This window comes from Geotrypetes seraphini, chromosome 3, assembly GCF_902459505.1.
Source record: "Geotrypetes seraphini chromosome 3, aGeoSer1.1, whole genome shotgun sequence".
Taxonomy (NCBI): domain Eukaryota; kingdom Metazoa; phylum Chordata; class Amphibia; order Gymnophiona; family Dermophiidae; genus Geotrypetes; species Geotrypetes seraphini.
Genome location: NC_047086.1, coordinates 399933200 through 399960148, shown reverse-complemented (window position 1 = coordinate 399960148; position 26949 = coordinate 399933200). Strand labels below are relative to the sequence as shown.

Sequence of the window (26949 nt, the reverse complement as noted above, 5' to 3'; positions counted from 1 at the left end):
GGAAAGTTCTAGAGACCGCACCGCGCATGCGCGAGTGCCTTCCCGCCCGACCCCGGCGCGCGGTCCCTCAGTTAAGATAAGCCAGCTAAGAAGCCAACCCGGGGAGGTGGGTGGGATGCAAGAATATCTGCCTGCTGTCCCTGGATAACACCTGTTACGGTAAGTAACTGTGCTTTATCCCAGGACAAGCAGGCAGCATATTCTTGACTGATGGGTGACCTCCAAGCTAACAAAAAGAGGGATGGAGGGAAGGTTGGCCATTAGGAAAACAAATTTTGCAAAACAGATTGGCCGAAATGTCCATCCCGTCTGGAGAAAGCATCCAGACAATAATGAGATGTAAAAGTATGGACTGAGGACCACGTAGCAGCTTTGCAGATTTCCTCAATAGGCGTGGAGCGGAGGAAAGCCACAAATGCTGCCATAGCTCTAACTCTATGGGCCGTGACAAAACCTTCCAGTGTCAGTCCGGACTGAGTATAGTAGAATGAAATGCATGCCGCAAGCCAATTAGATAGCGTACGCTTAGACACAGGGCGTCCCAATTTATTCGGATCAAAGGACAGAAAAAGTTGGGGCGATGATCTGTGGGGCTTAGTACGGTCCAAATAGTAAGCTAAAGCCCGCTTACAGTCCAAAGTATGAAGAGCCTGTTCTCCGGGATGGGAGTGAGGTTTGGGAAAAAAAACAGGCAGTACAATAGATTGGTTGAGATGGAACTCAGAGACAACCTTAGGAAGAAACTTTGGATGTGTACGTAGAACCACCTTGTCATGATGAAAGATCGTGAAAGGTGGGTCAGCAACTAATGCATGGAGCTCACTGACCCTCCTGGCAGAGGTGAGAGCTATAAGGAAAAGTACCTTCCAAGTGAGAAATTTGAAAGTGGTAGTAGCTAAAAGTTCAAAAGGAGGTTTCATCAAAGCGGTGAGAACCACATTGAGATCCCAGATTACCGGAGGAGCTTTGAGAGGTGGTTTCACATTGAAAAGCCCTCGCATGAATCTGGAGACCAGGGGATGAGCTGAGAGTAGTTTCCCCTGGACCGGCTCATGAAAGGCCGTAATGGCGCTGAGATGGACTCTGATGGAGGTAGACTTGAGGCCAGAGTTAGACAGAGAAAGTAGATAATCCAATAGGGTTTCTACTGCAAGAGATTTGGGGTCATGATGATGAAGGAGACACCAAGAATAAACCTCGTCCACTTTTGATGGTAACATTGCAGCGTGGCTGGTTTCCTGGATGCATCCAGAATGGAGCGAACAGGCTGAGATAGGAGAAGATCAGTTGAAGTCAGCCCGAGAGATACCAAGCTGTCAGGTGTAGAGACTGGAGGTTGGGATGTAGGAGGGTTTCCTGATCCTGTGTAAGCAGAGATGGAAACAGTGGAAGCAGAAATGGATCCCTGGAACTGAGTTGAAGTAGAAGGGAGAACCAATGCTGCCTGGGCCACCGTGGAGCAATCAAGATCATGGTGGCTCGTTCCCTCTTTAGTTTGAACAAGGTCCGAAGCATGAGCGGTAGAGGAGGGAAAGCATAGAGGAACAGATTGGACTAGTCCAGAAGAAAAGCATCCGCTGCCAGACGGTGAGGAGAGTAAAGTCTGGAGCAGAAGTGGGGCAACTGATGATTGTGAGGAGCTGCAAAAAGGTCCACTTGAGGAGTGCCCCATTGGGTGAAGATGGACTGTAGGGTTGATGGATCGAGAGTCCATTCGTGAGGTTGGCGAGTGGTGGCCCAAGACCAGATTCTCTGAGCTTCCTGGCATAAGAGGCGAGATCCTGTTCCACCCTGTTTGTTGATGTAGTACATGGCAACCTGATTGTCTGTGCAGAGTAGAAGGACTTGAGGAAATAGAAGGTGTTGGAAGGCCTTGAGGGCATAGAACATTGCCCTGAGTTCCAGGAAATTGATGTGGTGCTTCATTTCCTGAGGAGTCCAAAGGCCTTGAGTTTGGAACTCGTTCAAATGGGCTCCCCATGCATAAGGGGAAGCATCGGTGGTGATGACCAGTTGATGAGGAGGTAGATGGAACAGAAGGCCCCTGGAGAGATTTGAGGATATCAACCACCATTGTAGCGACTGACGAAGAGATGATGTCACAGATATGTGTCGTGAACAAGAGTCTGTCGCTTGGGACCACTGGGTAGCCAGGGTCCATTGAGGAGTGCGCAGGTGAAGACGTGCCAGGGGTGTGACATGAACTGTGGAGGCCATGTGACCCAACAGAATCATCATCTGCTTTGCAGAAATGGATTGCTGAGGCAGCACCTGCTGACAGAGCGATTGGAGGTTGTGAAGACGGTTGTCCGGTAAGAAGGCTCTCATCTGGACAGTGTCCAGCACCGCTCCAATGAATTGAAGTCTCTGTGTAGGAAGAAGGTGAGACTTGGGTATATTGATTTCGAACCCTAGTAGTTGCAGAAAAAGGATGGTCTGGTTGGTGGCCAGAAGGACAGTCTGAGATGAAATGGCCTTGATTAACCAGTCGTCCAGGTAGGGAAAAACCTGAAGGTGGTGCGAGCGTAGAAAAGCTGCTACGACAACCAGACATTTTGTGAACACCCTTGGAGAGGAGGCAAGACCGAAGGGGAGCACTCTGTATTGGTAATGACAGTGATTGACCATGAAGCGAAGGTACTGTCTGGAGGCCAGGTTGATTGGAATGTGAGTGTAGGCCTCTTTGAGATCGAGAGAGCATAGCCAGTCGTTGTGATCGAGGAGAGGATAAAGCGTAGCTAGAGATAGCATCTTGAATTTTTCTTTGACCAAGCATTTGTTGAGGTCTCGTAGATCCAGAATTGGTCTGAGGTCTCCTGTTTTTTTGGGAACTAGAAAATAACGGGAGTAGAATCCCTGCCCCCTTTGATCTAGAGGAACTTCCTCTATGGCGTTTAGAAGTAGGAGGGATTGAACCTCCTGAAGAAGGAGGGCAGAGTGAGGAGTGTGCAAAGCAGACTCTTTTGGTAGACTTTGGCCCGGAAGGGTGTGAAAGTTGAGAGAGTAGCCGTGGCGGATGATGTTGAGGACCCATAGGTCCGAAGTGATAACTTCCCACCGGCTGAGAAAGAAAGAGAGTCGTCCTCCTATCGGTTGAGGGAGGAGTGGAGATGTTTGAACGCTGGCTATGCCCTGGAGAATAAAGTCAAAAGGGCTGAGTCGATTTTTGCTGAGGAGGCTGCTTGACTGGTTGTTGCTGCTGAGGTCTAGGCGCTTGCCTCTGTTGTTGGCGCTGCCTCCTAGGTTGTTGAGTGGAAGACTGCAAGGGACGAGCCACAAAACGCCGTTGATAGGCCGATTGCTGTCTGAATGGCCGTGTGGGTGGAGGTTTCTTCTTGGTCTTAAGAAGGGTATCCCAGCGGGTTTCATGAGCCGAGAGCTTCTGGGTCGTTGAGTCCATAGATTCTCCAAACAGCTCATCCCCCACACATGGGGCATTAGCCAACCGGTCTTGATGATTAACATCAAGCTCGGAGACTCGGAGCCAGGCCAAACGGCGCATGGCTACTGACATGGCTGTTGCTCTGGAGGTAAGCTCAAAGGTGTCGTATATAGACCTTACCATGAATTTCCTGAGCTGGAAAAGAGATGAAGAGCATTGATGGAAAGCCTCACGTTTCCCCACAGGAAGGTACTGCTCAAAAGAAGCCATGGTGGTAAGGAGATGCTTCAAATAAAAAGAAAAATGAAAAGCATAGTTTCCAGAACGATTAGCAAGCATCGCATTCTGGTAAAGTCGCTTACCAAATTTGTCCATGGCTTTACCCTCTCTGCCAGGAGGAACAGAGGCATAGACACTAGCTCCTGAGGACTTCTTGAGGGTGGATTCTACAAGGAGAGACTCATGTGGGAGCTGTGGTTTGTCAAACCCAGGAATAGGGATCACTTTATACAGGGAATCCAATTTGCGGGGGGCTCCCGGAACAGTAAGAGGAGTCTCCAAATTCTTGTAAAAGGTTTCCCTCAGGATGTCATGTAAAGGGAGTTTCAAGAATTCCTTTGGAGGCTGGTCAAAATCAAGGGCGTCTAGAAAAGCTTTAGACTTTTTAGACTCAGTCTCCAAAGGAATAGAAAGAGATTCACACATATCTCTTAAAAAAGAGGAGAAAGATGTGGAATCAGGTTTTGATGAAGTGTCCTGAAGAACAGGCTCGTCTTCCTCTGATGAACACTCCCCTTCTGATAGGAAAGGTTCCTCAGAATCTCCCCACAGATCAGGGTCCCGAACATGGGAACCACGGTCCCGACTCTCAGGAGTGGATGGTTCTAGGTGCCGGGACTTGCGTACCGACTTACCCAACCTCATCGATACGGTACCGGGAGATGTTATCGGTTGCACTGGAGCCGAAGTCTGCACCGGAGCCGAAGTCTGCACCGATTGGTGATGAGATCTGGACTCCGGCGCGAGAATAGGCATCGATACCGATGAGGCCGAGTGTACCGGTACCGAAAGAGTGGATGCCGACAATATAGGCTGTGCCACAATCGGTACCGGTGCGGGGACCGACACCGGAAGGCTCGGTGTCAGGAGAGCTGGAAGGAGCTTTTGGAGTTGATCCTTAAGCTGCGTTTGTAAGATGGCCGCAATGCGATCATCGAGGGAGGGCACCGGTACCGCCTTTTTCTTCTGCGGTACCTGTGGTGCCGCTCTACGCCCCGGAGATGAGGAGCCCGATGTCGAGGGACTCACCTCGATAGGGGCGGAGCGCTTCCGCTGGCGCCTCACGGTCGGCAGGACTGGACTCTCTGCAATGGAGACCGGAGGACGTTCCAGCGGGGACGGCTTCTTAGCCGGCTTACCTGTATGCTGCGACGCCGGCGCGGTATCGCGCGGCGTCGATGAGGTGGGTGCCGACGAAACAGGTACCGGGACCGGTGTCGAGGACGCGGGGTCGGACATGTCGGTGCCGAAAAGCAGTCTCTGTTGTATTTCACGGTTTTTCAGAGTCCGCTTTTTTAAAGTGGCACAGCGGGTGCAGGTGGAGGCCTGATGTTCCGGACCCAGACACTGTAGGCACCAGTTGTGTGGGTCTGAAAGGGAAATAGGCCTTGCACACCGCTGGCACTTCTTGAACCCGGGCTGAGGGGGCATGAACGGAAAAACGGCTTCTGCCAAATCGAAGGCCGAGGCCTCGATGATGGCAGCAGGCCCCGCCGAGCCAAATCAAGAATAACTCGAAAGAGTATAATAATTTTTTTATTTTTTTTTACAAATAAAAGAAAAAAGGAAGGGCAGAAAAAACCCAACAAGTTTACGCGAGCGGGAAGGCGAAGGAAAAAATTTTTCAACAGCCGTTGAAAATGCGACTTCTTAGCTCCGCGGAAACTAAGAAACTGAGGGACCGCGCGCCGGGGTCGGGCGGAAAGGCACTCGCGCATGCGCGGTGCGGTCTCTAGAACTTTCCAAGTTCTTAGAGTGCAATCACTCTAAAAGTGTCCGTACCGGGGCTCCGTCGGTGCCGTCACCCATCAGTCAAGAATATGCTGCCTGCTTGTCCTGGGATAACCACAGATATTTCCTGTGATGGACTACAGTGGGAATGGGGAAACAAGCTTCCATGAGGTCCAAGGAAGTCAAAAACTCCCCCAGATGGACTAATGCGATCATCAAGCACAGTCTCCATCCAAAAGTGCTACACATGCATTGAACCCTTTAAGGTTTAAGATTGGCTAGAATATGCAACCCTTCTTCGGAACCATGAAAGATGGAATACCTGTCCAAGCCATGCTCTGCCGGCAGAATACTTTTCCACTGATCATAGAGATACTGAAGGGTAATAATGACAGTATGGAACTTTAGAGCCAACCATAGGAAGAGGTCACGAAGGCATCCAGAATTGGATGGGTGAACTCCATGGAGTACCCCCACTTGACCACTTCTGGAATCCACTGATATGAGGTGAAGCAGACCTACTTATTGTGCAAGAGAGAAACAGCCTGCCTCCCACCAAAAACTACAAGGGACCCAGCGTACCATCACTGGGCAGGCAAAGTGAGAAACCCAAGGGCCCAGCTCACTTGGAGCCCCAAAAGGACACCTGTTTAAAGGATCTATTCTGGACCTCAACCTGGGTTAAAGAGTGCTGAACTTCTCATACCAAAAGGTCTGGAACCAGAGTTCACAGGGGACTGGGAACCCAAGAGGATCTCTGAGTCCTCCTCTGCTCCCTCTGAAGAACTTGGAACCCCCAGAACGACCAAATACATTCTACAGCACTGGGGGATGCAGGGCCTGCTTAACCATCTGGGTAAAGCTCTGGAACCAAAAATATTTTTTTAAAAACACCAGGGCCCCACTGGGACCCCACACAGAGGGACTGGGGTGGACAGGAATGAAAAAAAAAAACAACCCATCACATGACCAGGGATTTGTCTGAATGAATTGAGAGAGAAGAGAGGATTCTAACTGCAAATATGCCTAGGCAGACACTGTGTGAGAGAGAAATGTATTCATTTGAGCTGAAGGGGCAAAGGACACATGTAAAATGCTCACCAAGACAGATAAAAAGGAATTGGGATTTGTATACTGCCTTTTTGTAGTTTAACAACCACACTCAAAGTGATTTGCATACAGACTGACTGAATGAGTCCACATTTATACACTATAAAATTAATCCATTATCCCTGTTTAGTTGCTGGCTCTGAAAGCCATGCAATGCACGCTGCCAGCATGCTCTACCACATGGCAGATGCCCACAGGCATCTCTGCTGTCCCTGGCTCTCTTTGGGTGTGCCTAAAAGGGAAGTTCCCTACTTAGTTCTTTACCATAGCATTAGCTACAAAGCTAACCAGACCAATTGAATTATATTTTTGGTATATGTGCTCAAGGATTTTTATTTAGCATAACAGCAGCCTTCTTTTACATCTTGAGATATCTCTTACCTGAAATACTTACACCTAGCAGCCAAAATTACCCGGTGAGCAGGGAAACACTGGAAAGCCTGAGAGCTACAGTAGGAAGGAGTAAACCCAAACAAGCAAGAGGGGGTGAGGGAAAATAGACCTCCCAGGCAAGCTCTGCAGGACCGAGCCACAATCTCACACAGTGGCACTAAGAAGTGCAACTGGGGGCTTTGGAACCAAGCTCCGAGCTCAACCAGGTACGGTCTTGAGGCTGTGACCTGGGAGAGGTCATTAGGCTTGATCATGTGCGGCCATGGCCAGCAGAGCGGAGAGCTAAGCCAGGGACAGGAGCAGCGTCAGCACAATCTACTACCTGCTGAAGGTAGAGAAAAATACTGAAATATTCCAGGGAGCACCATAGCTAATGCTGATGATGTCACTGGAAGACTTCAGTTTTATCTACCTTCACCTGCTAATAGGAAGGGATAACACCCACAGGCTAGATGAAAAAAAAAAAAAAAGTACTATTTTGGTAGGTTGAACTGTTTGGTTGAAATAAATATATAGACAGGCTACATACCTGCCTCCTATTTCTTCCATATAGTCCTCAGTTCTTAATTCTATCTCAGAGGAGATCAGAGAAAGAAATTGCCCACAAGTGTGGTTAAAATAGTCAAAGCTTTGAGGAGAATTTGACTGCTTACTGAAATTGGTAAGCTCACAGTCAAAAGTCTCATCTTATTACCAATGGCTGGTCATTTTTATTGGGATCATGACATCATTAGTTAATTCATTATTAAACATACGAAGTGAGTACATCTTCCAATTACAATCCATTTATAAATATTCTATTGGTTTCCATTGAAATCACATGGTTTGGTATTAATTTTAATTTGTTAGTAATTTCCTTAGCAACAGTGACTTAACTCATCACATGCTATTTGTCTCACCTCTTGTCAGCAATAGAAGGAAGTGCACAACAAGCCCACCGAGGTCAGGCTGACCCTTGCAGACATGTTCTCCTCTATTGCAAACATGTTTACCAGAAACTTTCTTACTTGCTAAACACTACATTCCCGTAGGCCGTAACCACATGGCCACAGTCACATGATTTTCCACAACTACAAGCTCATCAATATTTGCCCTAACTATGTAAATGGAAGAAAAATATGTTCTTATAAACAATTGTTTTTCTCTCTAAACCATCTAAACATCTTAATGATATTCTAGGTCAGCCTGGTCAGCTTATTTTCAGATATTAAACCAAAATATTTTGTTCTATAAATATGTGCTCTGCAAACTGTCTTTGCTGTGTCACAGGTTACTGAAGGATTTCTATTATTCAGCTACATCTTTCATGTCATATTAGTGTCTTTTAAAGTCTTAACTAAAAGTGTATCTAATACATATTGGTTATGGCCCCCCCCCTTGTATTCGGCATAATACAATTATCCCCATCAGCTCATTAATTTAAAAGAACTGAAGCTAGTCAATGCAGCAGGACATAAAATTGTAGTTTCTGGGATAAATATTCAGACAGCGGTGGTGAGCATTTTGCTGACTGTTGCCAATGCTATTCCCAGATATTCAATGCCAGGCCACGTCTAGCTGAACCGACATGCAGGCTGTGCAGAGGGTGCACTGACCGTCAGCCAACCCCCCTGGAAACAGACTTTATGCAAAGTCTGTGTTCTCCCACAGTGAGTGCTGTCCCCGTGGGGAACCTCCGCAGCACAAGGGTAGAATTCACAACGAAAACTATTGAAATTAAAGAAAAATAAAGCTCCTACAGTCCTGAGGTAAGAGGCTCAAGACTTTGTATAATGAGCTCCCTACAAGCTGTCTGGCGACCATAGGAAAATAACCCACTAGTCCAGGAGTAGAGTGGGATTGTACAAGAATATCCGGTTTATGCAGCACCAGCTAATACACAGCTGGTTAAGTCGATATTCAGAACTTATTCATTATAGCCAATCTGGTCAACAAAGTGTCCCTGCTAATAAGAATATAAGATGTGTCATAACAAAGAAGCCTTATAATGTGAACCTAGGCACTACTATAATCAATTTGAATGAAGAATATTATCTTTTATCAGTCAGCATCAGCAAGATGTTATCTCACCAATTTGCCAAACTTCATTCTATATGGTTTAACAATGTTTTCAGATCCTCAGCGGGCCACCACACACTCAAACCATCTCATTGTGCGGGGCTTTATGCTCCCACTCTTCATCAGACCCAGTATACGTTTTACTATGAATGTTTTATAAATATTTTTAAGAAATTTTTTAAATATATGCTAAAAGTACTTAGCTTGTGAATTCGACGCTAATCGGGAGGGTAGAAACATCGATCGCCAACATGTTTCGCCCCTATGATTCAAAGGGCTTTATCAAGGCTCACTCTCCCATTCAAACCGCTATCTCCAACCATTGCGTCTGAAACGAAACCATTGCGTTTCAGACGCAATGGTTGGAGATAGCAGTTTGAATGGGAGAGTGAACCTTGATAAAGCCCTTTGAATCATACGGGCGAAACATGTTGGCGATCGATGTTTCTACCCTCCCGATTAGCGTCGAATTCACAAGCTAAGTACTTTTAGCATATATTTAAAAAATTTCTTAAAAATATTTATAAAACATTCATAGTAAAACGTATACTGGGTCCGATGAAGAGTGGGAGCATAAAGCCCCGCACAATGAGATGGTTTGAGTGTGTGGTGGCCCGCTGAGGACCTGAAAACATTGTTAAACCGTATAGAATGAAGTTTGGCAAATTGGTGAGATAACATCTTGCTGATGCTGACTGATATACGATAACAAAGAAGCCTGGCATCCTGTCTGTGACTGTAGCCAATCCAGGCTAAAAAGTACCCACAAAGATCTCATACCTAAAAATCAGATCTGGCTTATCGCTGGGTATAAGCTATAATGTGCAGCCTTCAATTTGAAAAGAGCTCTGAAATCCCCAGGGACTTTTATTTAGCATAACATCAGCCTTCCTTTATGTCTCTTACCTGAAATACTGACACCTGGCAGCCAGAATTACCCGGTGAGCAGGGAAACGTCTTTTGTCCACCACAAAGGTAACATCGCTGTACTCTTCTCCATTTATCAGTGCACCAACATTCTCAGACAAAATATGCACATGGTCGATTTCACCCACTGATGTGTATGGACGGAGTGGGTGGCTGTTACTCATGCTGAAATGATGATGGGATCAATGTCTCTACGTGAGTAAAAAAAGAAAGACATTATTATTAGGGAGAGGGATTTACCAACTGCTTCCCCCTTCTTCTATGAATTTTCAGTTCAAATAGAGCTGACTTTTAGTGAGGTTATGGCAACATGAGCCTCCATTTTCTCCTATTTTTAACCCCTTCTCCTATAACTCAGCCCATCTTCTGAAATTTGTTCTCAACATTACTGTATTGTGTTTAAATGTTGCATTCTTCTGCAATGCCACATGCCAATCAAAATCTGCTCCAGCATGAAGAAATGCCATAGGCCTTTATTCCAGCGATAAGCCCAGACACAGCTCTCTTGTTAATTTACCTATCATGTGAATGATCAATAACTTATAGCAGCATCATTAGGGAAAGTGTCTCTTAGTGAGTTTAAAATTCTTTATTACAAAAAAATACTGCAGCATGCTCTAATTAGTGAGCATGCAAATTACTGTTGCATTAAAATCATAGCAGTAATCCTCAGTTCATTGCTAATGGAACTTTTCCTGAGTTTAGTGCATGTGCTTCACAGTCTCAGCTAAGGCTTACTGTTTCACTTATTTATTTAATTTGATTTCTATCCCATCCTCCCAGGAGCTCCGAACGGGTTACAAGCCAACATTCACAGTAGAATACATTTGGACAGAACAATGACTTTACAGCAACTTAAGCACAAGTTTAAAAGAATAGAGAATAGAGGACAGATTGAAAAGGGGACCACATTGGTTAGAAACATATTACATCCTATGAACTCAGAAGGAAGCTCTCTGGCACAATCTAAGTACTATGGCAAGTTTTAGCAATAAATTTGAGACTGACATCAGACTCCACATACTTTGGCTTCGAACTGTGGATAATTATATAAAGTTATTGTCATCAGTATATGCTAATGTATGTGCATATAATTCATCTTATAAAATTACCCCATTCATAAAAGTATGTAAGCATGTTCTGGGGCCACATATAGGTAGAAGTCTAATTCAAACATATACATTTACACCTGAATATTGGCAGTTGGCCAATTCACCTACTTAAACCACATTAAATATCAACTCCCAAATATGAAATCACAGCAGCCTTAACTGTAAAATGCATTAAGGTTCAGCAACTTTACTTGCTACAAGAGGTCATTTGTATTTTTATAGTGTCCATTATAACAAAATTTGTATTCTTATGCTTGTTTTGGGTCACCTTAGCGAGCTTATGAATTTTCTGTGGTTCAACTACTTCAGTTAAGAAAGCAACCAGGCATTTAAGGCACTTTGAAGTGTGTCAGGTACCTCATCCCTCTCTCTCATGACTTTGTTATTTCAGAAAAGAAAATAAAGACTGCCATCCATTGGGTAAAAAGGACTGTTCAGTTGGCTGTATAACCAAACAAGTAGATGTGACAGAATTTAATCAGAATGGTACACTTATTAAATTAGCTAGACTTTTTCCATATATAAAATGTAACAAAATACAAGAATGAGTAGTAAGCAGAAGGATAAAAACCATACCTTCATCTAATAGACTTTAATTATACTCATCAAATAAGTTAACGCACATTTTAAAAGAGCAACCAATGAAAAATTGTCTTACCTGATAATTTTCTTTTCTTTAGTCAGCGACACTGTTCTGAACAAATGGGTTGTTATCCCCTCGTACCAGCAAAGGGAGGTAAAAAACCTGAATTCTACCAGTGACATCATTGCATAACATGTGATGTTCCCTAGAACTATCTAGTATGCATTAGTGCTTTCCAATTCACCGATTCAAATTGATTCACCAATTCACTTTGGTGAATTGATTCAAATCGATTTGTTTGCTGTAAAAATCAGACTCGCCGATTCAGTGAGTCCTGACAATACCTCTGGGCCTCCTAAAGTAGCAGTAACAACAGCAGTGTCCAGAGGGCAGAGGCAGCACTCTGAACAGGCTGCTCCTGGCCTGCCCTGCAGGGGCCTTCCTCCTGCCGTGTCTTTGATGAAATCACCAATGATGTGGCAGAGGGAAGCCATGGTGGGCAGACTGAGAGCAGCTTGTTCACCGCTGCTGCTGCTGCTTTGGGAGGCCCGAAAGTTGAGGTCTCATGGTGGTGATGGTGGTGGGGTGGGGGAAATGCTGCACAGGGGGATGGGAGCGAGGGAAAGGAAGCTGCTGTACAAGGGGATAGGAAGGATGGAAAACTGCTGCACACAGGGGGGAGAGAGGACAAAGGAAGAATTGTTGGACATGGGGTGGAGGAGATGAAGGGAGAGATGCAACAAAGAAGTAGAAAAGGGTGAGAGGGAGACATGCATGTAGAAGAGAGAGAGAGAGAGAAAAAAAAAATGTTGGACATAGGGTGGAGGGCAGGGAGAGATGGTGCATGGGGAGAGAGAAAGAAATGTTGCACATGACAATGGAGGGGAGGAAGGGAGAGATACTGCATGGAGGGGAATAAAGAAGTTTGACCCAGGCCACAAGGCAGGGAGAGAGAAGGAAGAGATGGTAGACAGCGGGAAAGAAATGTTGGCTATGGCAGTGGAAGGGAAGGTACAGAGATGGAAGATGGATGATGAGCACGGAGAAAGAAGAAAATGTCAAATGGGCAGGAGACCCTAATGAGTGAGTTAACAGAAGACAAACAGAAACCAGAGCCTGGGACCAACATGAATTTTATTTTCTGTTTTGTGATTACAATATATCAGATTTGAAATGTGGATCCTGGCAGAGCTGGTGTTAGACAGCGAGCGTTAGCTAGGACCTAACAGAGAAAGGAAAAGTCTTTTTTGTTTTGTTTACACCACAGCACTGGCATGGGGGTCGGAGAGGGCAGAAAAATAAATCCCTCAGGCCATTTGAAAAAAATGCCCAATTGGGCAGGAAAAGTGAATTGAATCAAAAAAAATCAATTCAATAGGCCAAATCAAATCAAAAATTTTTTCTCTGATTCGGGCAGCACTAGTATGCATCTAACCAAACAGCAGAAGGTCCCTCTTTGTAATGCACACAGCCCCATCAACCACTGCAGCTTCAATAATAAGCAAGCAAGCAAATAGCTCTCACTACCCCTGCATATACCAGAGAATAGCCATCTCACAGGAACTCTGTATGGCTGCCAATCAGAATTATAGTTTGCTTTGTCTTTTGTCTTTTTTTTTTTTTTCTTTGTCAAGAGAACACAGAGAACACCCAGAACCCTGGGTCAGACCAGTGGTCCATCGTGCCCAGCAGTCCGCTCAAGTGGCGGCCCCCAGATCAAAGACCAGTGCTCTAAATGAGTCCAGCCTCACCTGCGTACGTTCCAGTTTAACAGGAACTTGTCTAACTTTGTCTTGAATCTCTGAAGGGTGTTTCTCCTATAACAGACTCCAGAAGAGTGTTCCAGTTCTCTACCACTCTCTGGGTGAAGAAGAACTTCCTTATGTTCGTACGGAATCTATCCCCTTTCAATTTTAGAGAGTGCCCTCTCGTTCTCCCTACCTTGGAGAGGGTGAACAATCTGTTTTTATCTGCTAAGTCTATTCCCTTCAGTATCTTGAATGTTTCGATCATGTCCCCTCTCAATCTCCTCTGTTCGAGGGAGAAGAGACCCAGTTTCTCTAATCTGTCACTGTACGGCAGCTCTTCCAATCCCTTAACCATCTTAGTCGCTCTTCTCTGGACCCTTTCGAGTAGTACCATGTCCTTCTTCATGTATGGCGACCAATGCTGGACGCAGTACTCCAGGTGAGGGCGCACCATGGCCCAGTACAGCGGCACGATAACCTTCTCCGATCTGTTCGTGATCCCCTTCTTTATCATTCCTAGCATTCTGTTCGCCCTTTTCGCCGCCGCTGCACATTACGTGGACGGCTTCATCGACTTGTCAATCAGAATTCCCAAGTCCCTTTCCTGGGAGGTCTCTCCAAGTACTGCCCCGGACATCGTGCATGAAATTTTTGTTACCAACATGCATCACTTTACACTTATTTGGATCTATATTTACATTATGGCCCATATTTTATAAATGGCACCTTAACTTAGGGGCCGGTAGGTGACCTATTGTCACCTAAGTTAAATGAAAAAATGCCCTTTAAAAGACATTTTAAAATTATTATCAAGGCACCTATAGGTGTCTAAAAAACAGCGCCGGAATCACACCTAACACCACTGTGTACATGGCTCATGCCGGAAGTGGCGTTAGGTTTCGTAAAGTGCCTACATAGGCGCCAGAAACGTAGGCCTTGAAAACCCTGGCCTATATTTTCGGAGCCTACCTTTGCCATAGGCGCAATTCTCTAAATGGTACCATCACATGATTAACATGCAAACAGCGGCCACCGACATCTGCTCTATTTAGAGAATCCAGGCCTAAGTGCCTCCGTTTAATCCATATTAATGCTGAACCCACATACATTACATCACATTACCAGTAGTTAACTCAATTTTAAGTTCCGTTGCTCTATTACTACTTCCTTAACATCCTGGTTAGATTGAATCTTTGTGCCAAAAGCTCTACTATCAAAGCAAACAGGGGGGGCAGAAAGCAGCCAGCAGCCCTTAAAAGTCCTCTGAATGCCCCCCATTCACCCTGATGCAATCCTCCGGTGCTTCATATAACTTTTGCACCCAAATAGAGTTTTCCCCCACCCTCACCTTTTGGAGAACAGCAAAGTAACAGCTCACACAATCAAATGTTTTCTCAACACTTATCACAAGCAGCTTAATTAATAGGCTCATCTCCCTGTTAGCTGTCCACATCATACACAGGGTTCCTTTAATATTATAAGCCTCCTGCCTGCCAAGAATAAAGCTAGCCTAATCCATGTGAACTAGTTCCAGAAACACTACAAATAACCAGGCAATATTTTGATATCCATATTTAACAAAGAGATTGTCCTACAAGAACCACAATTAGAGTTATGTTTCCCTTCTCTAGGAAATACTACTATCTCAGCTTTGCACATGGATTGGGTTGGAATTCCCCTTGTATCACAACAAAGAAAGACATAAACTATATTTAAAAAAAAACACTGCTCAAGGTTGTTTGATACATTTCCCTAGGCCAGGAGGGCAACTTACAAATATTTTATTAAAAATTTTTTTTTTCTATATAGAAAGATGGATTCCAATACTAAAAAAAACAAAGCGTTATCACAAAATTTAATTTGAGTATATCCTACTTATAGTATCGAAAAAGCTTAGAAACAAAGGTTATTTTTAAAATAATTTTATCTTCTGTTTATTCTAACAGCTCTACAAAGTGTGCCTAAAGTCAGGTGTTGATATGAGAACCGATTCTATAAAACTTAGGCATCCATTACAGAATCATGCTTAGGTGGTGCTCAGCACCCTAACATTTAGGTATCCCCAATTTTTGTCAGGGTTTTCGGTGCCTAACAGCACCTAATTCACAAAAAGGCACCTAACACACAAACACAGCCATGATCCTCCCCTCACCATGCCCGCTTTTAGTGTAGGTGCCTACTTTTTATAGAACCACATTTTTTGAGTTAGGTGCCTAATTTTCAATTAAGTCCAATTATGAGGTGACGAGTGCCAATATCAGCACCGATTAAGCCTATTGCTTAAAGTAGGTGCCAATATTGGTGCTGAACCTTAGGCGGATTCTCCCAATCTCTCCATAAATATCCAAGGTGATACATAAAAAAACAATGGACAATGACAGCTTTAAATTTTGCTACGTCATAAAAAGCTGTTTCCACAAACTTCGGCTCATTCGTTTTTTAACCTCAATTCTTGAAACTGATGCTGTCACTCACTGGTCATTTCTCATTTAGATTACTGCAATTCCATATATAATGGAATTACTCAAAAAGAATTACATTGTCTACAGCTCATTCAAAATATGGCAATCAAACTTATCAATAAGGTTGGAAAATATGATCATGTCACTCCTCTTTTGCGAGAAGCACATTGGCTACCCATGACCCACCGTATCACTTATAAAACTTTATTGCTGGTCTTCAAAATCAAACTTTCACGTCTCCCATCTTTTCTTGATAAACTCATCATCTCCTTTTGCTCTTCCTGAACCCTAAGATCGGCTGATCAGAATTTATTGACTATACCTTCCATCAAAGAATTCTACTATACTAGAAATACAAACTTTTCCGTTGTAGCTCCAACTTTATAGAACGCATGCCACCTCAACTCCGCTTCAAAAACTCCCTCGACAAATTCAAGACTAAACTAAAAACGTTCTTATTCCAAGATGCATACCACAGCATCTAAATATTTCCTTTCCAACAGCATAGCAGTATATTACACAAACCGCTTTTAAGAAGTGATCCCCATTCCTGGTGTTTTATTCCCCCCCCTTCCCTTTAATTATTTGTTTTTAATGATGTAATTATTAACTTCCCCCCTTTACCCTCAAACTCAAGTTTGTGTTTATAATTTGTCTATTTAATGTTCACAATGCAATGAATCTTTTCTTGACTTTTGATAGTAAATGGCAATGGACCATTTCATACTTATCCAATGCTCTACAAGCTGCAGAATTTGTAAACCCGATAACCTCTCACAAAAGGAGATGGGATTTGATATACCACTTTTTCCATGTGGTTACAATCAAAGCAGTATACATACTTTAGACAGGTACTATTTTTTACCTGGGGCAATGTTCATTTATTGTGTTACAACCTATACTATTTGTTTTTCCTTGCATAACAATGTGTGCTGGAAAGACAAAATGAGGCTTGCAAACATGCATTTTGGAACATCAAAGCTGCCTTAAACTTAAGAAAATGGAAGCACCACCAGTATCTTACTGAACTCAATTTAATCATATAATTGAGTTACTACATTTGTTTATAATAAATCATGTCAAGTTCAGTTTAAGTGGAAGGCACAACAATGGTGGGGTGCGTTTTAAAAATAATGATTTATCATCTGCAATCCACATCAAGAAGTGGCAGAATTATATAAAGGAGTCATTAATATTATTAATCTTATCAACAAGGTGTAACTCATGAGAACAAAAGAAGAGACTATAATTCATTAACTGCAATACATCACCTCTCTAAGTGTACTTCATACACACTTGTCTACTTTCTTCTTCTATAACCCCTTTTTCATATGCATCTCCTTTCCTGTCCCCGTCCCCCCCCCCCCCTTTTTGCTTGGATAATAGCAAACCCTATAAATTCAAGAAAATACATTGCTTAGATATTATTCTATACTCTGGCCAAAAAGCTTTTACTGATTGGTCCATTTTGAAAATGTTTTTTGATTGGCTGATTTAGCAGGCCTTCTAAAACAACACTACTCACAGAGTCTTAATAACAATATGCATTTGTTTGAGAAAAAAAGATAAACTATGCTGAATAACTCAGTTAACTCTCCTTCAAATGAATCAAATAGCCAGGATCTGGAATGAGCCAAAAATTATTTTTTGGAATAGTACATGTATAAGCCTGGTACCAGAAAAACAGCTTATCTTTGCTTTGCCAGACACAATGGAGCCACCTAGAGGAGGAACAAGGATTTGACCTACCATATTAAAACATTCTGACAAGCAGCCAAACAAGCCTATCTTATCCTTCCACCTCCCATGACTGGTGATAGCAAAGTTTCTTTAATATTTATTAGGACTTATGTATTTTATATATGCAGATGATATTCAGATGTTAAATGGCCTGGATATTATCTCAAACATCGGCTATTACTGATCTAAATAATAAACTTGACTGCATCATAGATTGAAATTTCACAAAAATTAAGTTAAATGTAGATAAGACATGGGCTCTGATTTTCACTAGGACCCCTCAAGGCTCCTTTCTAATACAACAATGGCCCCCTTTTACTAAGGCAATTAGAATGGGCTGGCGTGGTATCCACACCAAAGCCCTTTAAATCCCTATTGGCTTCAGTGCAGTTGCCACACACAACTTGCTAACACTGCTTAGTAAATAGGTGTCTATATGCTAAAACAGATTCGCTCTGTAAAATCCTGTTTTCACCAGGCTGCCCTACAGAAATTGCTTCATTCCTTAGTCCGGGAGCAACTGGACTATTCTAACACTCTTCTCAGGTTTGCAATTAATGGATTTTTAAAAAAAATTGCAAATATTTAAGAATACTGAGGTTAAAGGGGGAGACTAGGCTTTGGGGACTAGTGATCCCTTTACTCAAAGAAGAACACTGATTGCTGCTATCAACCAGAATTCCTTATAAGATCCTAACATTTGTCCATAAAGTATTTATATTTATCTTGTCTAATGACACCCAATGACAACCAATATGTCAATTCATTAAGATCATGTCTATATTTATTGAAAGCTTCTATACTGCTACTAGAGAATGACACAGGAACAAATTTTTCCCTGTGGAAACTAATTTTCCCTTCCCATCCTCGCAAGTTCTTTTCCTGTCCTTGTCCCATTCCTGCAAGCCTCAAACACTAAAATCATAAGTGTCCGAGGCTTGTGCGGTTAAGGCAGAGCTTATAGGAATGGGACAGGGACAAATTTCAAGGGATGGGCCAGGAAAATTGAGTTCCTGCGGGGATGGGGACAAATTTGCTCCCCTGTCATTCTCTAACTGCTACTAATGACTGGGGAGTCAATTCAGAGCGGTTTACATGAGCTTCTGTAAAGGTATTACAATACAGAGTTCGTGTTTTCTAAGATGGTTTTCAATACAGACAAATTTATACCATAATCAATCATACCAATAACATCTCTTGCTCATTCCATTCTTTCATCAAAATATATTTAAATACTATCCACTCGTCTATTTTTAGTGGTGTTAGGCTTTCCCTGTGGAATAAATTGCCTTTGTTCTTACATAAGGAGGAAAACGCAGTTGTGGAGCTTTGTCCCCGCAGTAACGTGTATGCAGGGGGCTGCAGCATGCAGGACACAGGATCTCTGTTCTTTCTATTATTGTAATTTTTTTAATCATTATAAATCACCCTGAAGATATAAAAGTCACCATATTCAATTGTTTTTGTGACTGTGAAATACCCATTGGACTTGAGGAACCCTCTGTAAAACTAACCTCAGAAAGCATAGCGAGGGTCATGAACTTGGGCTGCAAAAACCCAAGGGAGTGGTACCATGTAGGGGGGGTAAAATACTTCTGTGCATGAAAAAAGAGCAGGGCATGAGGGCAATTGTATCTGATGATCTTAAAAGTGGTCAAACATAAAAAGTGACAACCAAAACCAAAAGAATGCTTGGGAGAGGAATGATTTGTAGGAAAAGGAGGTGTTTGTGTATAAGTCTCTAGTGAGGCCCCATTTACAGTATTGTGTACATTTCTGGAGACTGCACTTTCAAAAAGATATACACAGGATGGAGTCCTGGTCCAGAAGGTGGCTACTAAAATGGTCAGTTGTATGGGGACAGACTCACTGACTTCAATTTGTAAGATATTTAAATATCTCTATGGCATAAATGCAGAAGAAGAGAGTATCTTTCATCTGAAAGAAAACTCTGGAATGAGAGGATATTATAGAGTAATTAATTTCCCTACATAGATAAAGGTAACTACTGTACCACTAGAGATGGAATGCAGAACTAAAGGACAATCCCAGAATGTTTAAATTGAAGAAAAGAGTGTCTGTAATCATGCTGGCAGTCTAATTTCCAATGCCAATATTTAAGCACTCTATGGGCAGAGCACACATGCTCAAAACAAATTGAAATAGTGTTACATCATAAATCTCCAATCCAATAATTATAAGTAGGGTCAGCAAAAGAGAGAGAGTGCTCTGTACAAAGTGGCATTTAAGTGCCTGAAGCAGATATGCAAACTAGTGCTGCCTGATTTAGGGAAAACAATTTCGATTCAATTCAGCCTACTGAATTGTTTTTCTATTCTCCCTCCTATCCCCCTGTGCAGCAGCTTTCCATCCCTCCCATCCCCCTGTGCAGTATTTCCCGACCACCACCACCCCCCTCCCTGAGATCTGACATACCATTGGGTCTCCTAATGCAGCAGCAGCGGTGGACCGCTAGCAGATAAAGGCTCTGAACAGGCTTGATCGCAGCCTGCCCCACCAGGGCTTCTCTCTGCCATGTCATAAGTCATGTCATAAGAGAGAAGGCCCTGGCACGGCAAGCCACAAACAACCTATTCAGAGTCTGCATCTGCTAGCCGTCCACCACCGCTGCTGTTGCTTTAGGAGGCCCTGGAGGTATGTCAGGCCTCTCCGGGTTGGAGGGTTGTTTACTGAATTGGTGAGTCCAATTTGAGGAGGGGAGGAAACGAATTGATTCTGCAAAATGAATCGGTGAATTAGGCAGCACTTGTGGAAACCTTGCATCTTGTCGGACCATTGCAGCTCAGCAACACATATTACCATTGTCACATTTAATTTAAGCATTATGCCTACATATTAAATGACAGCAGATAAAGACCCAAAGGGTCCATCAAGTCTGCCCAACAGTACCCTCTTTAAATTAATTATTTAGTTTAAATTGTCATTTTTTTTCTAGATATTTCTATGTCAGAAACCCAAAGCTCTGCCCAGTACTGTGCTTAGGTTCCATCTTCTGAAGTCTACGTCAAAACTCACTCCAGCCCGTCTAAACCATCGCTGCTGTCGAAGCCCTCCCTAGCCCATCCTCAACCAAATGGCCTTATAGGGGACACAGACTGTGTAAATCTGTCAAGTACTGGCCTTAGTTCTTCAACATATACCATGACAACTCACCTGACAATGAAATACCTACAGACATGATCTGGAGTTCCTTTCTAGATCCAGAATGGAATACCTACACCAAACTCTACAACAAATACTCTAAATCTCACTGCATCCTAGATACGTGCCCTCCGGAGATTATGAAAGCAGCACCACCAGAATTCAAAATATCACTATTACACTACCTAACCCACAACTTAAAAAATGGGACTTTCCTCACTAACAACGGCCACATAATAATAACCCCCATCCCAAAAAATAGAAAAGAATCCTCAGCGCTAATAACAAACTACAGACCAATAGCATCTATCCCATTCATTGTAAAAATCATGGAAGGACTAGTACACACCCAACTAATGGACTACCTTAATCAATTCTCTTTTCTGCATGAAACTCAATCCGGCTTTAGAACCCTATTCAGTACGGAGACAGTAATCGCTGCCATCCTAGACTATCTGCGCCTATTATTTAGTAAGGGCCTCAACGCCCTGATCATGCAATTTGACATGAGCTCTGCATTCGACTTGGTAGACCATGAGAAAATGATGCGATGCTTAGACACCATTGGTATCAGAGCTGAGGTACTAAACTGGTTTCGTGGCTTCCTCACATCCCGTTCTTACCAGGTACGCTTTAACAACGAACACTCCGACACCTGGAGCAACTCATCCGGAGTGCCACAAGGGTCACCGCTTTCCCCAATGCTTTTCAATATCTACAGGTCCTCATTAGGTGTGAAACTAACCCAACTAGGAATAAAACTATTCAGCTACGCAGATGACTTTACGATCATCATCCCATTCGCCAACTCCATCTCGGAAACCATTCCCAAGGCATCCGATGCCATAAATGAGATGGAACAATGGATGACAGATTTCAAGCTCAATCTTAACCCAGAAAAAACAAAATTCTTCGTTGCCTCCCCTCACCCGCTTGATAATAAAATCCCACTATGCACCAATAAACTCAACTACCCTATTCAGCCACCATGAAAATACTAGGTGTTATTCTAGACCAACGCCTAACAATGAAGGAACAAGTGGATTCCCTATTCAGAAAAGGTTTCCTTATTCTCTGGAAACTCAGAACCATTAAATCATACTTCGATACGTCAACATTCAGAATCCTAGTGCAATCCCTCATACTGAGTCAGCTTGACTACTGCAACATCGCCTATCTAGCAATCTCACAAAAGAATATGAGACGTCTCCAAATAATGCAAAATGCTGCAGTCAGACTTATCTTCGGGCTGAAGAAATTCGACCACGTGACACCCTACTATCGGCAGCTGCACTGGCTACCAACGGAAGCCCGAGTAAGGTTTAAATTTGCCTGCCTCTGCTTCAAAGTACTATACGGCCTGACCCCCAAGTACATAACGGACCTTTTCGCATTTTCGAATAACAAACTCAAGAGAAACACACACCCAAAACTCATTTCCCCTCCAGTTAGAGGCTGCAAAATGAAAAAACACCACGAACACCTTCTCTCTCACCAAGCTGTCCTATGGGGCAAAGACCTAGACCAACTGCTTTCGCCCACTACATACAGGGAATTCAGGAAACGCCTAAAAACATACCTGTTCCAGAAATACCTAAACAATTGACCCGCTCTCCCTCTCCCTTCCCCCTCCCTATTCCACCTGAACTTACAGCACTGTTATAAATATAATCTGTTATCTTCATCTTATCGTAACTTTACGTTGCTATTTATCCCCAACAGGTCCTGTCGGACATTACCTACTAAAATGTACATATTACATTTTCGCTCAGCAAATTGTATTTCTATACTATTGCCTCCTGAGGTCTCTGATCTCTGTATTTCCTCTGAATATCTACTTATTGTATTTCGCTGAATGTCCAGCACTCTTGATTGTAAACCGCCTAGAAGTCGCAAGATTGTGGCGGTATAGAAGAATAAAGTTATTATTATTATTATTTTCTGATTAGAGATTAGAGAATGACACGGTGACAAAATTCATCACCGTTCCCGTCCCTGCGGATAACCACGGTAAACCATCTTCATGTCATTCTTTAAGGAGAGAGGGAAGAATCGGAGTATGGAATGGCCACAACCACTGACCCTCAAGCTTTGCTTTGAAGAATGCTGGTGTAGAAGGAACGAGGCTGAAAGACACTAAAAAATGACATGGGATTATTTCCCGCGGTTATCCGCAGGGACGGGAACGGTGATGAATTTTGTCACCGTGTCATTCTCTACTAGAGATTCTCTGTGTTCATCTCACGTTTTTTTTTAAACTCTGTCACCGGCAGACTTGGTTAAATATCACTTAACAGCACTTCTAATTGTTGTATTGGTGAGTTATGATGTAACAATTTTTCACTTTCTCGCTGCCTAGAGCCTGTGACATTTGGAAATTAGACTACCAGCATGATTACTAAAAAGTCTCCTTTTCAGCTGAGATTGGCCTGTGCTTATTCTGCATTCCATATCCTGCGTTACGGGGAGTTCATTGATGTCTGATGATGCCTTTCTTCCAGACTTGACTTACCCTGGCATCTTCTGGCTGATGGACCTGCTTCCCCCCTCACCTTTGGTCTTTACTATCTAAATATTGTACTTCTTCCCAGCTTCCTTTTTGTACCAGTAAGTCATTGTTTGTCAGTTGGTATTTCTGTTGCTGTTTGATAATTGTTTGTTTTTAAATCTTTATTAATTTTTCAAAGCCAACACAATTGCAAAACAATATAAATATATATAACAATCATAATAAGCATTTATAATCAATCAATAACAATACAGAAAAATGAACCCCATTCCCATCCAATTCTTCCATTATTGATAACTGTTTTTAATGTATTTTAAAACCGCTTTGATAAGGCGGTATATGAAATTTTTAAGAAACCTGGAACCTGAAATTCACTACCACACTCCCGTGCAATGACCCACTGAGAATGTCAGTCCTACAGCGGACCATCCCCCCGATAGATGATAAAACATCCCGACGAGCCTCTAATCCCAAGAGAACCGGTACATGTAACCCCCCAAGCCACGCCCTTCTCCCTCCCCCACCCCGGTACCAGCACTCACCCAGCCGGAGAGCGTCGCCCTCCTTCGCCTCCTCTGCCGCCAGGGTCCCTGCTCCTCTCCGCCGGCCTTCCTCCACGGCAGCAGCAGGTCTAGCCGCAGGCAAGCGCTGCCTGATGACGTCACATAGCAACCGCGCTAGGTCTTTGCTACCCGGAAGAGCCGTACGGGTCGCCGTAGCGGCCAGAAAAAGGGAGCTGCAGTGTTTGCCCGCCGCACGCGGACTGTCTCGAGCTGGGCCTTTCTCACGTCAGCGCACTTTCACACTCTTGCTGCCATCGACAACATTTTCTTTAATGCAGAAGAAACGTTACTGTGTAGTCGATGTATTTCTTGTGTGTCAGTTTAATATCGTTTTAACACGATTTCCGCAGGTCCTGTATGTGCAAAGCGCCATAACATAGTTTCTCACCGAATAACCGCTCGGCCTGTGGCATTGCGCTTTGTACGTAACGGACGGGCGAGCTGTGAACGAGAAAGAGACTCGGAACGCATTGATCGTGAAAGCGAGGCTCGAAATGCACACGCTGCGGCAAGGGCCCGACTCTGAACGAGTCTTGGAATGCAGCGGAACTGGCGCGAAAACGAGGCTCCAAATGCACACAACGAAGCAACGAGTCTTGCAACGCATTCCCCCGAGCTCGAGCCCCGCTCGAAACGCATTGTCTGTGGCGGGAAGCCTGCGCCGGCTTGTAACTAGACGCCCAAAGGAGAGCCGGGAAAAGATATGAACTCCCTGTGGTGCGAAGTGCAGGAAGTGCTGCCAAGGACCAGGGAAGGCATGCAGTTTGGCTTTAGCGAGACGGTGAACGACAGCGTGATCTATTTGCTGCAGCAAGCTCGAGAGCTGCTGTACGAGGGGAGCGAGGACGTGTGCTTGGCCGTGAGTGAAATGATCCTAGACTTCTCATGGGAGAGACTGAACAGTGACACCTGGAAAAATGTGGCCAAGGAATGGAGGCAGGTCTATTCTTATGGCTGCCTTTTTAAGGCCGTGTGCCTTTGCCGCAAGGAAGGTGCCCTGGAAGAAGCCATGAGGACCTGTGATATGGGACTGCTGATGGGAGCAGCCATTTTGGATAACGTTATTCTTCGACTTGGAAATATTCTTCAGAACCGTCTCACTTGTAGGAAGAGGATTGCTGAGGACGGAGCTGATGGCTGTAGTAGAAAGAAAACCAAGCATGACCCTCTCCCAGTTCCTCTGCTGAGCTCTTCTGAGTCATTGATTCCACACCTTCACTGTCCTTCTCTAGAACACTTCAAGGAGAATTACTTGATTCCCCAACAGCCTGTGGTTTTGAGTGGGATAACTGGGCATTGGCCTTGCATGAAGAAATGGAGCCTGGCTTACATACGTGAAGTAGCTGGGTGCCGAACGGTGCCAGTGGAACTTGGTTCCAGATATACTGATGATGAATGGTCCCAGACCCTCATGACGGTAAACGACTTTATTGATAAATATATAGAGGATCAGCAGAGTGGTGTTGGATACCTGGCCCAGCATCAGCTTTTTGATCAAATACCAGAACTGAAGCAGGATATTTGCATTCCAGATTACTGCTGCCTTGGTGAAGGGGATGAAGAGGACATTACCATCAATGCTTGGTTTGGCCCAGCAGGAACCATCTCGCCACTTCATCAAGATCCGCAACAAAATTTCTTAGCCCAGGCTGTAGGGAGAAAATACATTCGTCTTTATTCCCCTGGTGAAGCAGAAAATGTATACCCACACGAAACCCATATTCTTCACAATACCAGCCAAGTGGATGTGGAAAACCCAAACTTGGAGAAGTTCCCAAAGTTTGCAGAAGCCACATACAAAGAATGTATTTTGACACCTGGGCAAGTTTTGTTTATTCCAGTTAAATACTGGCATTATGTGCGAGCTCTTGATATCAGTTTTTCTGTCAGTTTTTGGTGGTCATGATCATTTTTATAGTGCCCCTTTAAACTTACACTATTTTACAATTGACAAATAAGGAGGCTTCTTATTCAGAAAATAAGATGTGTGAATATTCTGTGATATCTGATTTCCTTCTTTCATTCAGCATTCATATCCACCTCAAGTTTCCATAATTAGAACAACATCTAAGCTTCCATTTCTACACCTGATTGTGTTCTGAGCTCTGGCAATTCCCAGGTGCTAGTCTGCTGCAATGGCTTAGTTGTTGCTATATCCTGACTCACTGTGCACAAGGACAGAAATCGTGGAAGCAGACATGGGGGATAGATAAAACATAATTAATCAGTATATCAATTAAAAGTAGGATTTCTGCACTGTTATGCAGAAGAACATCATTTTATCTTAGCAAGCTGTAGGAAGGAAATAGATGGGGGGGGGGTTTCTCTGTTTCTGCTGCTGGGTGACAGAAAGAGAACAAGATCAGTCTCACAGTTTGAACTTTGATACCTTGCATGACCTGCACTGTTTTCCGACTCTCAAACTGAACTGGTGAAGTAGGCTGATATGAGTATGAAGACCATGGTCCAGCTTGGCTGTGTAAAATGAGTGGAGAAAAATGCAGAGATTGGGACGTGAGTAGGTATCGATATCCACATCAGTCCCTCAAATTTGGAAGTGGTTTCTAAAGTGAGAGCAGATACATGTAACCTTATGTCTATTTTTTGCTCTGCTGTGTATGTTCTTTTGTAAACCGCCAAAAACTATGGATTGTGCAGTATATAAGTATACAAATAAATAAATACATCCATGCCCTCTACTGCCATATACCTTGGGATCCTGCTTAGCAATGTGGAGGGAAAATTCAGGGATACAAGGAATTTTATTAAAAAGAGATCAAGTGGGTGAGGGGAAAAGTCTCAGCATATTGCTAAAGGAGATCAGAATTAAAGGGGCAAGTAGTGGTGCACTTTAATTTTAAAAGGAATCGGGTGGTTATGAGTTCAGGAGAAAGTTTTTTTATTTATTTAATTCATTTTCTCTCTTGTTCTCACCAATGAGCTCAGAACGGGTTCCAAGTTAACATGTATACACTTCCCCCTCCCCATTCGTGGTTTCGGTAATCGTGGTTTCACATATTCGTGATTTTTTGGGGAGGGGGAAAAAGAAAAAAAAAACATTGTTAAGTCTTCCCCCCAGCATCCCGGCCTTACCTGGTGGTCTAGCAGGCTTTTGGGGCAGGAGCGTTCTTCCTACTCTCCTGCCCCGTGCAGATCGCCATTAGGAAATAGCTGTAGGGAGTTCCCGTCG

General features: G+C 43.6%; 2 protein-coding genes across 5 annotated transcripts in view; one reads left to right on the top strand and one right to left on the bottom strand.

Annotated features, from left to right (window-relative positions):
• The window catches only part of BTBD9 (BTB domain containing 9), a 493330-nt gene extending 469185 nt beyond the window's left edge, over positions 1-24145 (bottom strand). For 2 of the 4 annotated variants that reach the window (XM_033936335.1, XM_033936334.1), the window contains exons 1-2: positions 23739-24145; positions 9860-10071 (exon numbers count right to left, since the gene is read on the bottom strand). In XM_033936335.1, the coding sequence (XP_033792226.1) occupies positions 9860-10044 (185 nt within the window). In that variant the 5' untranslated portion in view covers positions 10045-10071; positions 23739-24145. The remainder of the gene's footprint in view (positions 1-9859; positions 10072-23738) is intronic. The other 2 variants (XM_033936336.1, XM_033936337.1) reach the window with 2 other exon arrangements.
• A 163-nt stretch (positions 24146-24308) lies between these two features.
• KDM8 (lysine demethylase 8) lies at positions 24309-26458 on the top strand. The gene has a single exon (XM_033936338.1). It carries the CDS (start codon positions 24463-24465, stop codon positions 25663-25665), a length of 1203 nt encoding a protein of 400 aa, XP_033792229.1. The 5' UTR covers positions 24309-24462; the 3' UTR covers positions 25666-26458.
• Positions 26459-26949: the final 491 nt, after the last annotated feature.

Coding starts and splice junctions, on each gene's coding strand:
- KDM8 (XM_033936338.1), top strand. CDS start 24,463: ATGAACTCCCTGTGGTGCGAAGTGCAGGAAGTGCTGCCAAGGACCAGG.